Here is a 19555-nt window from a genome sequence, read left to right as displayed (position 1 = left end):
TAGAAGAAAGTAGCAGTCCACAAAAATCACAAAAACTACTAGGCCAAATGAGCCATAAAGATGATAGAGTAGACTATTGATGATAAGAAAGAAATCATGTACTGTTACTATCATGCAAAAAGCCCAGAAGTTCCAGACACAAGATATACAAAATGATTAAGAGAAAAATTAGAGGAAAGAAAAATACTTCCACAAGAAAAACTGTCAGAAGCTTCAAATGAAAATTTGCATTCATTAATACAACAGATTTATGAAAAACTGTATATAAATCAAGAAACTTTGATCTGTTTGGAAAAAGAAGCATCTGAGGAAGTGGAAAAATATAAACAACAAAACCAAGAGATATTTGAAAAGTATAAAAAAGAAATATGAACACGGGAAAGAAAGAGAGATTTGATATGGTGCAATATTTATGCAAAGGAGAAAGCCAAATTAAAAAAAAATTACATAAATAAATAAGGAAGGCAGCCCCAAAAATATCCGAAGAGAAATACAGGCAAATGCATCTGCATACGGAAATTTTCATTGTAAAAAAAAATAATATCACAAAGATGGAACGTAGAAAAGAAGATTAGTAAAGTAGAAGTTAAAAAAGTAGAAGTTGAAGTTATGGGGTGTCTGCAAAGTGAAGGATTTGGTGTAGAAGGTCTAACACAGGTTACATCACAGCATGATAGAATAAGTCCATAAAGTAAGGAGAAGCAGGAAGATCAGGAAACATTTGAAGAAGAAATATGGACATGGGAAAGAAAAATAGATCTAATATGGTGCAATATTTATGCGAAGGGGAAAGCAAAACTAACCAATATAAAAAGAGTAGCACCAAAGATATTTGAAGAGAAATACAGGCAAAGGAATCCAGACATGGAAAACTTTACAATACAAAAAATAAGAAGACAAAGAGGAAAAGTAGAAAAGGAGATTAGTAATGGAGAAGTTAAAGAAATAGAAATTGAGGTTATGGAGTATCTGCAAAGTGAAGGATTCAGTGTAGGAAATCTAATTCAGAAAGCACCACAACAGGATATAGCATTGGATATCCAAATTAAGGGGAAACCAGTGGAACAGGAAGCAGTTGGTCAGGAGCGGTATGAAGATAATTTGGAGCCTTCCACAGGAAACCAGTATAAATGTTCACTTGAAGCTAGACAGCGAGGGAAGGAAACTCTGATGCAGTCAATGTTGAGGAGTCATAGGCCAGAGAGTTCCCATACTACACAGCAACGGATGGCACAGGATGAAACTGAAAAAAAAAGTGCCACAGGAAGATGCTATAGAACCTTCTATGGAATGCCCGCAGGAAATGGAAAACAAGGGATATGCCCTCAGTTTGGAAGAAAATGAGCTAAGAGAAGAGTTGCTTGATTTAATAGACATAGATATATCAAGATCAAGATCAATGAAAGAAATAGACTGCAGAAGTTAATAAAACCCAAAAAGTCAGAAGTCTGATAAAACAAATGAACACATTAATTAGGACTGTATCTAGAGATCCATGCGATATAACAGAAGTAAACAAGATATATTTATGTGCAGCGAAATTAATAACTGATTACGTTCTACCACAAGAACACAGGGTAGTAAGGGAAAGGAAGGGAGAAAATGAATACCATCATGAAAATATCAAACAGAGAAAACTATAAAGCAGTTAAGACAAGAAGTATCACTGTTAGAAGACTATAGACGAGGGAAAAGATCAACAAAAATACTAAGAAAGATAGATGTGATAAAAGCAATGTGCAGTATAAAACAGACCAGGATCTATCATGCACTATTGCAAATAACAAACTAAAAACCTCAGCACAGGCAGAAAAACGTAGAAGATATGGAGATAAATATAAAGGAAAACTATAAGATAAGGAATTTATTGATCACGCAAAAAGTTTTATAGAGAATTGGGAAAAAGGGTAAAAGGAATTGAAAGACTACCAAAAAACAAAGAAATAGATACATTTTGGAGAAATATCTATGAAGATCCTGTGGAACATAACAAATATACTAAATGGATAGAAGAAGCTAAAGAAAAATAAGAAGTTTAAAGGTACAGGATATGAAATAGGATGAAGTAACAGCCAAAGAGATTGAAATAAAAGTTAAGAAAAGCCTCTGGTTGGAAAACCCCAGGCCCAGATGCAGTACCTTTTGGCTAAAAGTATTAACATCTTTGCATGAAGATTATCCATGAGTAAGAACTATTTATATGCACACCCCGAACAGACACCAACCTGGCTAACAACAGGAAAAACAATGCTCCTGCTTAAGAGTGAACCTGCAAGCTACCCTAAACATTATAGTCTAATAGCTTGCCTTCCAACAACGTATAAACTATTCAAGGGAATTGATGCTGACAAGAGTTTATTGTCATCTAGAAGAAAACTCAATTATGGCAGTAGAACAAAAGGGCAATAAAAGAAAGTCATATGGAACAAAGGATCATTTGTTGTTAAATAAAGTCATAGTGGAGAACTGTAAAAAGGGGAAGAACCTAAGCATGGCATGGATTGACTGCAAAAAAGCATCTATTAGTATCCCACATTAGGTTCATAGGTTCATAGGTTCATACTAGGCTATCTGCCATAGGGCATTTACAAGCCTAGCCAGAATGTGTTTGGCTTTCGCCACCCCTTGGAATTAGTTTACTGTGCCCTTTTTAAGGTTGTGTTTACTGTGCCTCTGTCTAGTAGTGACACAGAAGTGATCCCTGGGGTAAACCTACGATCTCCCATCCACTCGTCAAGATTTTTCTTGAAGAGAGTCAGTGAGGGGCTCTGCCTAACATGGACTGGGATTCTATTCCAGAGTGAAGGGAGCCTCTGGGTTATGAATCTGTCCCTCCAGCATGTCCTATTTATTTCTGTGATGAGGTTCAAGTCACTTGATCGCGTAGCTTGACGGGATTTGGATTTTCTGAGGTGGAGCATGTCCATTAATTCAGGGTTGGACATGGCTTTGTACGTCAGGCATAGATCGCCTCTGAGTAGGTGGTATACAACTGAGTAGAGCTGGAGTTTCTTTAGCTGAGCAGCATATGGCATCTGTTTGAGTCCCTTGATCCTCTTAGTGAGGTACTTTTGAGGTCTTTCTAGTTGCTGCAGGTGTCGGGTAAGGTACATCCCAAACGGGGCATTGTACTCAATTATGGGCCTGATGAAGGATGAGTAAAGAGGCACAATGACCTCCCTTGATCTAGATGTGAATCCTTTCTTGATAAGGTGGGCTATATAGAAGGTCTTCCTAACCACTTTGGCAATGTGGTTGTCAAAGGAGAGGTTACTATCAACTTGGGTCCCCAGGTCCCTAATTACTTCTTCTGTACTTAATGGATTACCTCCTACGTGGTAATTTGTGGGCACTTTGTTTTTGCCAAAGGGTATAACTATACACTTTTTGGTGTTTAGTTTAAGGCCATGGCTCTGACACCAGTTATCCGTCTCTATGAGACCCTTTTGGAGGATGCTTGTGTCAGCTGGAGAGTCAATTATGGCACCTTTTTTGCAGTCATCTGTGAACATGGTCAGCTACAGTCCTCCCGTGTTAGTTTGTACCTCAGAAAAATATATTCCGAATAAGAGAGGTCCCAGGACTGAGCCCTGTGGGATGCCACTAGTAACTGGTTTAGAGTCTGACATGGCTCCAGCAATTCTGACCATGTGGGTTCTGTCCTTGAGCCAGTTTGCAACCCATCTGATGACATAGGGGTTTATATTTAGGCTGGAGAGTTTGTCTACGATGCCCGAGTGGGGTATTGTGTCAAAGACTTTTGTGAGGTCTAGGTAGGCTGTGTGGACCACCTTACCCTCATCAATGGCCTTGGTGACTGTTTCAAAGAAATCTACCAGGTTCAGGAGGCAGGATCTGCCCTTGACAAAGCCGAATTGGGTAGGATCCAGTGTCTGTAGGTCCCCAATGTCTTTGTTTATGAGCTCCATAATGATCCTCTCCATAGCTTTGCAGACCAGGCTACTCAGGCTTATGGGATGGTAGTTTCCAGGGTCCGTAGAGGCACCTCCTTTGTGGAGTGGGACTACTGTGGCTGTATGCCATTCTTTGGGTAAATATCCTGTAGTAAAGCTAAGACTGAATAACAGCTTTATGTGAGGGTATAGCTCTTCTTGGAGTTCATGTAGCATGCAACCCGGGACACCGTCCGGTCCCATTGATGCTGTGTTTTTTTCTTTGGAGAGGGTGGCTCTCACCTGGTCATCTGAGATGTTAGGGAGGCAACACTCTGCTGGGATAGATATTTGTCCTTTTGGGGGGGGGGGGTTTGCACTGAACCTGCCTGCCAGGATGTTGGCAGTGTCTGAGGGTTCAGTGTATTTATTGTTATTATGGACTAACTCTGAGCATATCTGGGAGTTGCCACCCAGGTTTCTAACATAACTAAAGAAAGCCTTATGATTATCTTTTGTTGCTTGCGCAATTTTTCTCTCGAAAGTGGCCTTGGATGTTTTTATGAGTGATCGTAGTTTTTTGCTAGTATTGATCAGAGATGCCTTCCCTTTTAGGGATTTTGCTCTTTCATGTAGTAGCTTCCTCCTTCTGTTGTATAGCTTATTTATGGCTGGGGTCCACCAGATAGGACATCTGCCTTTGGGAGACTGGGTCTTGGTTTTATTTGGGATTGCATGATCCATGCATTCCTGAAGGTATCCATAGAATGCATTTATAAAGGATTCAGCAGATAGGGCCATGGTTTCCACTGGCCTGGGGACCTTGAAGGATTCCACGTTGGTTTTAAGAAGTGTGAAGTTAGCTTTTGAGAAGTTCTTCACTGTGGTCTTTTGTGCTGGGGGTGGGGGCGGGATGTGGATTTCTAGTGAGATTAATTTTTGGTCCGATCTTACCAATGAGGGGTATACTTCTGGTATGGAACATTGTGTTCCCATGTTGGTGATGATCAGATCTAGTATGTTTTCCCCTCTTGTGGGAGTGGTAACCAATTGTTCCATAGCATTTGAGTTTATGAATTCTAGGAACCTCTGGGCTACGGTGTTGGGGCTTGAGTAATGCTCCCAGTCTATGTTTGGATAGTTGAAGTCCCCCAATATGATGGTGTTTGGAGAGACCTTCATATTCTCCAGTCTCTTCAGGAAGGCCGAGTGGGGTTCCTGTGTTTGAGAGGGGGGTCTGTAGCATGCTACAAACTGAAAGGCAGTTTTGCCCACTGTTAGTTGCACATGGATGGTTTCCAATGCTTCATGCAATGCCACTAACCTGGAGGTGTGGGTGTCCTTGATGAATATGGATACTCCCTCTCCTTTTGTGGTTCAGTCTGAGTTTTCGGGCCAAAAAGCATGATATGAGGTATAACCTGGTAGTGCCGGGGTGCTCTCGGGAGCCTTGAACCAGGTTTCTGTCACTGCACAGACATCGATGTTCTCCATACTGAGGAGAGCTTCGAGAGCATGCATCTTGAGGTTTAGACTTCTGGCGTTGAGCAGCATTACCCTTAGTTTCTTTCTACTTGTGTTATCTAAGGAGGTGGGTTTGTCTTTTGAGCCATGCCTAAAAAAGGCACTATGGGGGTGGCAAGAGTCTTTGCCAATATCCAAAAGCCCAGGGGTGACAGGTGCAAGCTGTCCCTTGCGAAGTAACGTGGCTTGTCGAGCATGTCATCCCAGGCAGACAGATACTGGATCCCCTTTGAATGACACCAATACTTAAGTCAATTGTTGAAATTGATAATTTTGTCTTTATACTGAGGCATCATTCTTGGTGAGGGTAAGATGCTGCTCAAGGTCTTGGATAAAAGAGTGCTTAAAATGTTTAAGATACATCCTACACTGATTGACTACATTACAGTGACCATGAAACAGTGGCAGACCACTCTGCAATTAAGCCATGATAAAAGACAAATTATTATCCCAGGGATAAAAATTCAAAGGGGGATATTTCAGGGTGACTCTGTCATTGCTGCTATTCTGTCTTGCCCTTAACCCATTAAGCTGTCTATTTAACAGCTTTGGCCATGGCTATAATTTGGCTCCTAGAAAACAACAGTGAAAGACTTCTAATCTTATAGGTTCATAGGTTCATAGGTAGGTACTAGGCTATCGGCCCAAGGGCCTACGTAAGACTAGCCAACAAGGTTTCCTGGCTTACGCCACCCAAGAAAGTTATTTTCCTGTGCCACTGTCGAGCAGAGACACAGAAGTGATCCCCAGAGTGTATTTCCTATTTCCCATCCACTCATCAAGATTCTTCTTGAAGAGTGCTAATGAAGAACTTTGCTTGACATAGATGGGCAGCCTGTTCCAGAGTATGGGAAGTCTCTGGGACAGGAATCCATCCCTCCAAGATGTCCTGTTTATTGCGGTGACAAGGTTTAGGTCCCTAGTGCGTGTAGCTTGGAGGGATTGGGATTTCTTTAGGTGTAGTATGTCCATCAGCTCTGGATTAGACATAGCTTTATATGCTAGGCAGAGATCACCTCGGAGTAGGCAATATGTAAAGTTGGAGTTTTTTGAGGCGGTCAGTGTAGGGCATTTGTTTGAGGCCAGTAATCCTCTTTGTGAGGTACTTCTGTGGCCTTTCCAGCTGCTGCAGATGTCTTGTGAGGTACATTCCAAAAGGTGCGTTGTACTCTATAATGGGTCTAATTAGTGTAGAGTAGAGGGGAACAATGACCTCTTTTTTTCCTGGATGAGAACCTTTTTATGATGAGGTATGCCATGTAGAAGGACTTCCTGACTACTGTGGTGATGTGACTATCAAAGGAGAGACTACCGTCCACCTGGGTCCCAAGGTCTCTTATCACACATTCAGTGTTAAGTAGATTGCTGCCTATGTGGTAGTCCATGGGTACAGAGTTTTTACCAAAGGGGATAACACTGCACTTTTTGGCATTGAGCTTGAGGCCATGGCTCTGACACAAGGCATCTATCTCAGTGAGGACTTCTGTAGGATTTCCAAATCATTTGAGGACTTAACTATGGCTCCTAGTTTGCAGTCATCTGCGAACTTCATTAGCCAGAGGCCTTCTGTGTTAGCCTGTACTTCAGAGAAGTAGATACCAAACAGGAGAGGTCCCAGGAAAGAACCCTGTGGTACTCCACTTGTCACTGCTTTGAGGTCAGATTTGGAGCATGCAACTTTTACAGTGTGGGTTCTGTCAATGAGCCAGTTGGCAACCCATCTTGTGACGTAGGGATTTATACCTAGTTTAGTGAGTTTAGCTATAATTCCAGAATGGGGGATTGTGTCGAAAGCCTTGGCGAGTTCAAGATAGGCTGTGTAAACCACCTTACCCTCATCTATGGCTTTGGTGACTGCCTCAAAGAAGTCGATCAGGTCCAGGAGGCATGATCTGCCTTTCAAAAACCCGAATTGGGTGGGATTCAGAGTTTGGAGGTTACCAATATCTTTGTTTATGAGTTCCATGATGATATGTTCCATGGCCTTGCAGACCAGGCTCATCAGGCTAATAGGTCGATAGTTCCCAGGATCAGTGGTGGCTCCCCCTTTGTGGAGTGGGATAACTGTTGCTGTGCACTATTCAGTGGGCACAAAGCCTGATGCAAGACTATTATTGAACATGGTGCTTAAGTGGGGGGCCAGTTTGTTCTGAAGTTCATGTAAAACTCAGCCTGGGATGTTGTCCAGTCCCATGGATGCTGTGTTTTTGGCTTTAGAGAGTGCAGGTTTTACCTGCATAGTTGTGATTACAGGGACTTTGCATTCTTCTTGTATAGATATGGGCCTTTGGGGGGGGGGAATAAAGTTAGCACTGAACCTATCTGCCAGGATGTTGGCAATATCAGTTGGTTCTGTAATTATTGTGCCAATGTGCTGTAACTCAGAGCAGATCTGGGTGTTGCCATTGAGATTCTTGACATAGCTATAGAATGCTTTGTGGTTGTCCTTAGAATTAGTAGCGATTTTGTTTTCGTAGCTAGCTTTGGTGGATCTTATAAGGGATCTCAGCTTCTTACTGAGGCTGACCAGGGAGCTCCTCCACTCATGGGATTTTACTCTCTTTTGCAACAGTTTCTTCCTTCCGTTGTACAGTTTGTGTATGGCAGTGGACCACCAGATTGGCTTCCTTTTTTTTGGAGGACAGCATCTTGGTTCTGTTTGGGATAGCATGATCCATGCACTCGTGTAAGTGCTTATAGAGTGCATTTGTGTAAGATTCAGCAGTTGTAACTGTATTGTCCATCTGCATGAGTGTCATGAAGTTCACCACTTCTGTCTTAAGAAGCATGAAGTTGGCTTTGGAGAAATTTTTTACTATGGTTTCCTTATGGAGGGTGGGGGCGGGATGTGGATATCAAGGGTGATTAGCTTATGTTCGGATCGGACCAATGAGGAGTTGACTTCAGGTATGGAACACTGGTCACTCATGTTGGTAATGACTAGGTCTAGGATAGGTCTAGGATACTGTTGCCCCTGGTAGGGGTGTGGATAAGTTGATCCAGGGCATTGGAGTTTATGAATTCCAGAAAGCGTTGAACTAAGGAGTTGGTACATGAGTAATTTTCCCAGTTAATGGTGGGGTAGTTGAAGTCGCCCATCATTAGGGTGTTTGGTTGAACCCAAATATTTTCCAGTACATCAAGAAAAGAGGAGTGGGAATCCTGGGGCATGGTGGGGGATCTGTAGCAAGCTACAATTTGGATTGCAGTTTTGCCCAGAGTTAGTTGCACTTGGATAACCTCAGATGCATTATGCTGAGCAACTAGCCTGGAGGTGTGGATATCCTTAATGAATATGGACACACCTCCACCTTTGGTGTTCCGGTCCAGGTTACATGGCCAAAATGTGTGGTATGAGGTATAGCCTGGTAGTGCAAGGGTGCTCTCTGGAGCCTTGAACCAGGTCTCAGTCACTGCACAGATATCGATGTTCTCCATTTTAAGGAGTGCCTCGAGTGAGTGCATTTTGAGATTTAGACTTCTAGCATTGAGTAGCATTACCCTCAGTTTTTGCTTGCCTGTTCCTGTTACGGTGGTGAATGTGTCATTTGAACCTTGCCTAAAAAAGGCACTACAGGGGCAGCAAGAGCCTTAACCAGTATCCAGAATCCCAGGGGCAACAGGTGCAGGCCATCTGTGGCAAAGCATCGTGGTCTGTCGACCATGTCATCCCAAGCAGACAGATACTGGATCCCCTTAGAATGACACCAGAAGCTTAGCCAATTGTTGAAGTCAATCATTTTGTCCTTGTACTGCGGTATCATTCTGGGCAATGGCAGAATGCTACTCAGAGCTAGGGTCAACCCTGCCTGGGCTACAAGATCGGAGAGCTCTTCCATTCTGTGTACCTGATGACTAGTGTGTTGGGTACATTGTTTTGCCTTATTGGCTGTGGTTGAGTGGCACACTGAGTCTGTGAGCTATGTGTCATTTGGGTTGTGTTGGGGGATGGAGGTTTCTTGCATTTCTGCTTTGGAGGTCTCTGTTGCTTAGACAGATTATTCTTTGTCAATGATTCAAAACTGTAGCTTATCAGATGAGGAACTGAAAGCACAAGTGCAAGTTGTCAAAACTTTTTCAGATGATTTAAGAATGTCATTTGGTCTTGATAAATGTGAAAAAGCAACCTTTAAAGCAGGAAAACTGCAACACCAGAAAAACAGTTTTGGGAAGAATGTGATATAAAAGAACTTGAGCAAGAAGGAGTGTATAAATATTTGGGAATTGATGAAGGATCAACAATAAAATATGAACAAATGTGAATAAAACTTACTAAGGAATATTTCAGAAGACTTAAATTAATCCTAAAAACTGCATTGACATCTAGGAACAAAATCCAAGCTATAAATCAATTTGTTCTTCCTGTCCAAACTTACAGTTTTGGCATGATTGACTGGCCCCAAAGCATGTTGGATAGATTAGACAGGAAAACAAGAAGGATGCTTCATATTCACCAAATGATTTATAAAAATCAGTGCATACCAAGATTATATGGGCCTCCTTAAAATTCATTACATGTGTAGATCTGCAATTGTGGGACTCCATGCATATCTGCTGACCTCACCAGACCCAAATGTAGTGACATTTTTGAAACATGAGGAGAATAAATCTAAGATGACTTCTCTGCTTAATCTAGCCGAAGCATATTGGCATCACGCAGGAATGGAAATCAAACCAGAAGTAGATAAAAGTCAGGCAGCAACTGAATGTGCCTAAAAACAAAAGAAAGAATATAAGGTGAAGGACCAGATGAGAAGTCAAGAAATGTGGAAAATGCATAAATATAGTTGCAAGTACAGAAAACTTCTGGAAGAACCTCATGTTGATCAGGAATGAATGCAGGAATGGTTAAGGAGAGGTGAATTCAAATCAAGAGATGAAAGGTTAATATTGGCGGCACAAGATAGTGGGCTACCTACACACTGGTTTACAAAGTTCATTGAACATGTTGGAGAAACAGACAAATGTAGTCTTTGAAAAACAGAATTGGAAACAGTTGCACACCTCATTTCTGGCTGCAACATACTAATGGCAGAAGGACTGTATACTGAAAGGCATAATAATGTGGTGAGACTGTTGCATTGGGGATTGTGCAAACATTATGGTACTGAAATTGTTGAAAAACACTGGAAACATGAGCCACAAAGCATCACAGAAAATGATGAAGTCTACATCACATGGGATCATCTATTATCAACAGTTCAAAAGACATATGCTAGAAAACCGGATATAGTGGTCCAAGAAAAGAAGACAAAAGTAGCATTGATCATTGAAATTGCCACACCCAGTGACTACAGTGTCTTGTGTACAGAGACACAAAGTTATAAAATATCAGCATTTGCAAGCAGAAATGACAGCAATGTGAAAAAAGATACCCAGATAGTTCCAATAGTAGTAGGAGAAATGAGAAAAAGAGTCTACAATCATATTTAAAATGCTAACAATACATGTAACTCCATACGAATTGCAGGAGTCATTACTGGGCACGTTGCGGGTGCTGTCAAGACCACTTTTGGCTGACATCAAAGAGTGAAACAATACTAATTTCATGAACTTTAATTGTATTTTGACTTAGGAATAGGGCAAATTCCTGTCATGGTATTAAAAACCCAAAAGATTTGGAGAAATAAAAAAAAAGCTACAAAGAGTAGCAAAGTAATTAGGTTAGGTTACTTATTCCAGTTACAGAGCTATTAAGAATACAATGGCTCAAACAGTGACATTTAAATATGCATTATTAGTCACAGATTTCCAGCATCACACCTCTGACAGTGTAGTCTGGAGTCTGAACAAAAGCAAGGTTTTTATGCTAAGTTTTCAGTTGGAAAAGACAACTTATTTTATTTTTTTCTTATTATAAATTAGTTGCCTTTCCCTTTAATCAAACTGTGTGTGCCATAAATAAAAAATATTTTCACCTTACTTTTCTTATTTTTGCAAGTATTTGATTTTGCATTTTTCTACACTTTCTTCTTTTGTTTTGTTAATGCATTTTTGTATGGCATACAGTGTTTTATTGAGACAAGTCAGTGGGTTGGGGAAGGAAGATAAACATCAAAGACTCTAATTCTAGCTACAGTATTAAAAACTGAATTCAGCACAAACTGTCTAGGCCCAAGTTAAAACATATTAGTAACAGGGGTCAGATTTCTCACTTGAACACTGGACTAGAGATGTTACTTTGAAAAGAACAATTAATTTAACTACATGTTCAAGCCTATCATTCAAACATACCTTAAAATGCTGTTATCAGAGTTGGCCACCAATGAAAATCAAAGAAGCAAAGTAATTAAAAATGTGTTTTGATGCAGACAGTCAAAAGTAGGCAACTATAGTACTGCTGTAAGCTGATAAGAAAGAAAATCATAGTAAATGATTCTTTCATCATAGGGATTTCTCTCTGTCCCTCTAAAATGATATCAGGAAGGCGAAGGTTTGTTTGTTTGTGTCTTTCGGCTTTTCCCGGTTAGGGGTCGCCAGCGAAGGTATTGACTGTAAAACAGTCATGCCACCCATGGCAGCCACCTTTCAGACCATTTTGGGGTACAACAAATTAGAAAATAATAATAACCACTTACTTTGATACAGAGACATTAGTAATGCAGAAACATTCAAGATATACTGAAAAACATGTTTTGTTTTTTTGTTTTTTTTTTCAGGTTTTGGGCGTGGTTCTAATTGCAGATATAAATAAAGACCTTAAATGTTAAGATAAGGGTACAAAAATTTAATCAACGCTATCAGATATAATGAATCGCGGTGGTGGTGCTGCGGTAGCGTTGTCGCCTCACAGTAAGACGCTGTCCGGTTCGATTCTCAGCTAGAGTGTCTTCTGCATGGAGACATGCGTGAATGGGCGTACCTTCGTTGAAGGTTGTGCATCAGGGCTGGTAACTCGGCACATAAAAATCAACTACCAATCATTAGCAGACCGGAGTTCCGCTGTGGCGACCCCTAACCAGGAAAAGCCGAAAGACACAAAATCAGATATAATGAATGAAATGCAAATAACAGTAAATAAAAACACATGAATGACAGACATTTTATAACACTGAAAGTGATGAAATCAAGTACCCAAGAAAAAGTATTGTTGTGTCCAGAGACAGTCATATGTACAGAGCATGAAAGCACTTCATCAATTAAGCTATGGCTACAGCATTTCATTTTTCTTGGATCTTTTCTGTTATACAAGCTCTTATTCTAATTTTTACCATGAACAGACTCCAAGTAAATACTAAGCTTATACAGCAGGTAATTAACTTAAACAGTTCTTTAGTAAGGGCTGATATATTGGCAGTCACTGAGCTTTCTGTTCTCTAGATGATAAAATAGGGAAATGAATGTTGCACTATTAATTTTAAACTTGGCATTCACTATGTGAACAGATTTTTTTTATTCTGACCAAATTGCTTCAGATTGTAAAAACCTACAAGGGAAGGGAACATACTAGACATTGTCTCTGTTCCTAAAGAAATTACTGTTACATCACATCCAGTTTTACCACCACTGATGTGCAGTGATCATCATCACCATCAGGCCTTTTTCCCATTTTCTACATAGGGCCACGGTCAGGCTTTCGTGTTAAATGTCACCATCAATCTCAATTCAATGTCTCACTCCTGCCTTCTTCGAATCTCATGCTCGACTGTCGCAGATCTTCTCTCACACAAACCATCCACCCCTTTTGCTGGATGTCCTTGTTTCCTCTTACCTTCTTCCTGTCTGTCCCAAATCTTTTCTGCATGTGTCTGAACCATCATTATCTGTTCTCTTTCATCTTTTCTGCAATTGGAGATACTTTGGGTTCTATTCTTATGTCCTCATTTCTTCATCTGTCCCACAGTGCGCATCCTACCACCCTTCCAAGGTACTTCATTTCCATCACCTCTAGCTTCCTCATCCACTCTGCTTTGACTAGTTTCTTTACCATAGAGTACCACTGGTCACACCATTGTCTTGTACACCTTACTTTTCAGCTTCTTTGGCATGCTTCTATCATAGACTACACCTGAGACTCTGTGTCAGTTGGCTGCAGCCCCTCTGATTCTAGCTTTGACCTCTTTACTCAGACTTCCCTTCTCCTCAACCACCCCTCCCAGATACCTGAAGCTATTAACCTGTTATACTATATTCCTTTCTATCTCAATTCTCAGCTTCTTCTGATTTCCCCAATTTGCTGCCATTACCACTGTCTTTTCTGTACTTAGTTTCATCCCATGTGCCTTCAGTTTAGCATCCCATTCCCTTACCCTTTGCTGAAGTTCTTGCCCAGAGTCTGCCTGTAATGCCACATTGTGTGCATGCAGCATCTTTGTTGATCTCTCCCCTCTAACGTGTTTGCTAATGTAGTTCATCACCAGTATGAACAGCAGTGGGCTCAGAGCTATACCCTGGTCCACACCCACTTCCACTGGGAACACCTCTGTGAGGCTGAACACTGTTCGTACTTGAGTCATTGAGTCTTTGTGCATAACCTGCACTAATTCCACCAATGTTCCTGGTACTTCAAACCACCACAGTACTGCCCAAATCAGCTTCTTGGGACCTTGTCATATGCTTTCTACAAGTATAAAAATGCCCAGCTGGAGTCTTTCCTCATCTCCAGCTTCTTCTCAACTATTTGTCTCACTGCAAACATCAGATTAGTTGTGCTGCATCCTAATCTGAATCTGAACTGCTCATCTCACATTTTACATTATACTACTCTGCATATCAATTTATCAGTTACCATCTCCAGAACTTTCATGTAATGTGCCAAGAGTTTAATGCCTATGTACTGCTCACAGTTGTGGCTGTCCCTTTTTTTCCTGTACATTGGTACAAGTATGTTTATTTTCCAGTCACCTGGGATATGTCTTTCTCTCCACACTGCTATGAGTACCCACAATAGCTATTTCTCCACTATCTCACCCAGCATCTTTATCATACCTGCTGTGACCTCATCTGAGCCTGCTTCTTTCCCCTGACTTCATTTTTCTTAGTGCTATTCTTGCTTCTTCTATGGTGGGCTTATCCTCTTCTTTCATCATAGGCTGTGTCTGGGTCTGTACAATGTCTGTGGGGTTTTCTTCAAGAGAAGCTGCTGGAAGTACTCCTTCCATCTGCCTTTGATGTCCTGTGGACTAGTGAGCCAGATGTTGCTGGCATCCCTTATGAAGAGTGGTGGACTATCTTCTTCATCTTTCTGCCTTGCAACCTGATATAGTTTCTTTGTGCCACCTACTGAGTCACTTTCCAGAAGCTGGTAGAGTGCCTCTGATGCCCTGTTCTTTTATATTGCAACTCCTTTCTTAGCTTCTTTGTTAGACAACCAGTATTCCTTCGTAGCCTGGTCAGTCTTTTCTATCTCCCACTTTTCCTGCACTCCTTTTTTGTTTTGATGACTTCCTGGACTTCTGCATTCCACCACCAACTTTTCTTATGTACCTTATTTCTGCACCTGGCTTGGCCTCATATCAGTTCTGTAGTCCTCACATATGCTGTTTTGAGGCTTTGCCAGTCTTCTTCAACTCCACCTATTTCCTCCTCTTCTGGTGTGCTACAGCCCTGAGTAATTCCTTAAACTGTTGTACTTTCTCTCCAGTCAACTTCCAGGTCTTCAGCCTGGTCTCTGTTGACCTTAGAGCCTTCTATGACAACTGATTGCAGCTGATTGTGGTAATCAGTGATTTATGCTATGGGCCACCTGTTTCACTGGAGAGGACTTTGCAATCACTGATTCTACCCCAGTGCCCTTTCCTTACTAGGAGGAAGTCTACCTGAGTTGTGTGTTGGCCACTCTTCTATGTGATCTTGTGGCTGTCTCTCTTTGTGAACTATGTGTTGGCTATTATTGAGATATTTGCCAGACAGAAGTGTAGAATGGCCTGTTGCCCCACCCACGGAGACCCAGACAGTCCTCATATCTTGTTCTGTCTGTCCTGATATGTCCATTCAAGCCACCCATTATCAACACCATATTGTCCTGCTTTATCTAGTAGGTCCTGCAACTGCTGTTTGAATGCACTCTTTTCCTCACTGTCACAACCCTGCTGTAGCACCTCATCATTATACTGAAGTCTGATTGCCATGAGTCTGTCACTAAGTCTGATAATATGAAGCCTCTCTCTCACCACAATTCCCACACCATGTCTAGCCTGAGTAGTGGACTCTGGATCCAAAGCACTGCCTTTCCATCTTGTCTCTTGGATACATAGAATATCCAGCCTCCTCCATATCATCATGTCATCCACTTCCAAGCTATATCCAGTCAGTGAAACTACATTAAGGGTAGCAACTCTAAGTTCATGCTTGGCAGGTTGACTGGTTGGTTTTACGTCCAGCTTTCATTCAACAGAGATATCCCAGGTAACCCAGACTGGGCAACTAGACATGAGCTGGGCACACAATGGCCAACAGGGGCACATACATCTGTCCCACTGTTAGCATGGGTCCTGGTGTAGGTCAGAGTAAGCTGAGTCCTCAACTCACTTATCACCAGTAACTACTCCATTTTGGTAACATTAGTCAACATGTCTGTATTACCTAGAGTCATAGTTGAGTGGTAAGACCTGCCACAGTGTACAGTCTGTGTGGTCCATGTTCCCCTGTCTTGAGGATACTGTGCACCACAGTAGATGCCCAAAGCAGTTGATCTGTACAAGTCTTCCTCCTATAGGGGGACCACACAGAGTCTATGCTGCTGCCCAGAGCTCCAGTCATTGGTGAGTTACAGATGGAAACCCTCAACATGTTTTCCAGAGGTGGAAGGAACCACACAGAAACACAGGGAGAATAGGGGAGATCCTTGTACCTTGTGTAAGGGAAGCAAAGACCTTAACCATTATGCCAACTGGTCTCTCAGTGATCATGGGGTTATAAAGGTTAATTTGTTAATTTGTTACTAGATAACTCTGCCAAACTGAAATCTAAAGCAATACACAGAATATTAATTACAGATTATTTGGTAGCAAAACAGTCACTATGTAAAACTAATTGTAGTGATGCATTCACTGGAAAAACTGCAGAAGGAATGTGGACAGTTTTAAAAGAGAAATTGTTTGAGTTCAAAAAATAAAAAAGCTCAACATCAGGATCTAGGCATACGATGTCAGGGGGATATATTTCCATAAGAACAAGATACCTGATTAAGGTGAGAGACAAAAATATAAGAAATGGAAAAGAGGTCAAACTATATAGTTGAAAACTGAAATAAACAAGCTGGACAAACAAATTAAGCATAGTATGAGACAAGATTAACAAAAATTTGAAGAAAATGTATATAAAGATATTGAGCTTAATATGGCACCATTTTACAGATATATAAGATGTGGAAGGAGTAAAGGCATACAAATTGATAAACTGTGTGTAGATTCTAAAATGTATCCTCAGACACAACAGACTATAGATATATTTACAAAACTCTTATGGAAAACTGTTTGATTCCACAAAGGGGTTGATAGGTTGTCCTAGTGATATGCAGGTAACCTCAGATACTGAAATTAAATTAGATTACATTGAAAAGGAACTATGCAAACTGATCCCAAACAAAGGATAGGGAGGAGATGGAATTAGTAAAAATGACCTGAGAACACTTCAGAAAGAATTTACAATACAATTACATCTATTATTTACTAGGTCATATAAATATGGTGAGAATGTATTTATTTAACCCATCTTTAAGGGAAAGGGGAGTAGGACAATCCCAGAGTCATACAGACCCTTAAGTCTACTTTCATGTTGTGGAAAAATAATGAAGAAGGTAGTATGGGATACATTATTGTCAGAAGTGAAAAGGGTGGACTTAAAACTATATATCAGCATGGGCATGTTGAAAATAGCTATATTACCACCTGTAACATGAGGTTCTATAACAGCATAATAACAGCTATGAATAAAAAATTGTGTTGTGATGTAATTTTGATAGATTTTACTTCAGCATTTGACAGAGTCATACACAAAACACTGATTAATAAATTAGAACAACTAGCTAATGATGTACTCTTGATAAGATGGATAGCTGCATGGCTTACAAATAAGACATGGCAAGTATCATACAGCAAATTGGCCAGGTGAAATTCTTGGTTACAGTCGGGGTATCCCACAGGGCTCTGTCCTATGCCCATACTTGTTTAGATTGTACCTTTCAAACCTATCTTTTTCATCTGAGGTGTTCTACAGTCTATATGGAGATGACTTGAAATTGGGTAAACTGATTACGTGTGTTACAGGTAGAGTATCTAAGGAAAAGAACTTGACTGAATTGAGCATTTGGGCACAGGAGAATAATATGCTGAAAAATGCATCGAAAACTAAGTATATGAGATTTGGGAGACATAAATTGAAAGGTGAATATTTAATACAGCACACGGTTATTGAAACTATAGATTCATTTAAGGACCTGGGTTTATGGGTAGATTCATCTATGAGTTTTTCTAATCATATCAACCAATTGGTTAATGATAGTTATAGAACTATAAGTTGTATAAAAAGATTTACAAAGTCTAGGAAATCAGAAACAAAGAAGTAATTATTTGTTAATTACATTAAACCCAAACTTGAGTATGAAATAACAATATGGAAACCTTATAAGAAAACATGCATGAGTAAACTGGAAAGAGTACAGTGGAAATATACCAAGGGCATCCATGGATGTGAACATTTAAGTTATTATGAAAGACTAAAATATCTGAACTTGTACAGTGTCTGGTATAGATATTTAGGAGGATATCTTATTGTGGAACATAGGACTTTTAGAGACAACTACCTCTGGTAATGTTTGTTGTTATCAAAAAGTAGTAGAGAATCATCAGACAATCTATGTAGAAGATTCTATAGGAATGAAAAGTGTACTAACTGGTTCTCAGAGAGACCATCTGATGCATGGAACAGACTACCAAATTACACTAAAGGAAGCACTAGCTTAGATCATTTTAAGAACAACCTTGACACTTATTATGAGAACAATTGTTTTGGTATATTGGCAGGCAAGGGCATCAATGCCTGTGCTTGGAATATTTGTATGCATGTAATGCTTAGCTGCTTTGTAATCTGAAGGGTCAAAAAGTATTGTGCCACTTATTAAGGTTAGTCCTGTGCCCTAGCTACAATCTGTGTGCAGCGATTCTACACTAATACAAAAGCATAACAGACCATGTGTTGAAGGCTTTTGAGAACAGATAGGGCTCATTCCTGGAGTCAGCGAAAGTGGTTAGTTGACTCCAGGGTGATGTCTGTTTAACAGCACACCTGAATGGATTTCAGACCATTTTAATACAAGAATAAATTAATTCATATGTCTTTTGTGACTGCAAACTACTATGTTATAAAACCTCAGTTGCTTGGTCACGCTAGTACTTTGAGGAAAAAAAAATAATAATATAACATTTCCCAAATTAAGATTATCTGTAAAACACTGCTACTCTTTTGGTTTTTGGAAGCTTTCTTCATGTGAATAATACTGGATTGAAAGAGTGAAAACTAGCATGCCCTGAAATTATAGCAGAGAAATATATATATATATATATATATATATATATATATATATATATGTGTGTGTGTGTGTGTGTGTGCGTGCAAGTATGTACATACATACAGATATATAAATATATATATCTCCCCCAAGTTTGGCAGCAGGACAGCATATTATAGCAAGCTTGCTTTAATATATTTCAGATAAGAAAACCAAATACAAAATTAACATTTTGCAAAGCTTAATTGACAAAATCACATCAGCTAATTGTATACCTTTAAAATGAGTTTATTAGTGGCCGGTACCAAATCTAAAGTCCTAATAATTTAATCATGGTGACCACAATATGTTAAAAGCTCATAATGCCAGTGCAAAGCAGCACTGAAACTGAAGTTTTATAAGCAGATTAACTCAAAACTGCTCCTGATCTTACTGGATCCCCAAGACAGGTGACACATTAACAAGCTACAGAACTCCTTTTAGTGTCATTCCCCTTAATAGCTTAGCTACTTTGTGCTGTAATTTCCCGCCCAGTGTTCACCCCAGTTACAGCTGTGCCCTAGTGTTGTCAGATTTCTTTGCAGCAAATTACAGAACAGATGCCATACAGCAAGAAAGCAATAGCTGCACTGAGTCTAAAGTACAATTGTTTAAACTTATCATAACAGTGGATGTTTGAATGATCACT

At 40.2% G+C, this 19555-nt stretch overlaps 1 protein-coding gene across 1 annotated transcript in view; it reads left to right on the top strand.

Annotated features, from left to right (window-relative positions):
* Window positions 1-12127, top strand: part of LOC122808354 (deoxyribonuclease gamma-like) — a 248208-nt gene extending 236081 nt beyond the window's left edge. The window contains exon 8 of the mRNA XM_044079319.1: window positions 12077-12127. Coding sequence (XP_043935254.1) covers window positions 12077-12127 — 51 coding nt within the window. The remainder of the gene's footprint in view (window positions 1-12076) is intronic.
* Window positions 12128-19555: the final 7428 nt, after the last annotated feature.

Source organism: Protopterus annectens, chromosome 8.part0 (genome assembly GCF_019279795.1).
Source record: "Protopterus annectens isolate FY-2018-M chromosome 8.part0, PAN1.0, whole genome shotgun sequence".
Classification (NCBI taxonomy): Eukaryota; Metazoa; Chordata; order Ceratodontiformes; family Protopteridae; genus Protopterus; species Protopterus annectens.
The sequence above is the reverse complement of the archived record's forward strand: the minus strand, read 5'-3'. Positions and strand labels throughout refer to the sequence as shown.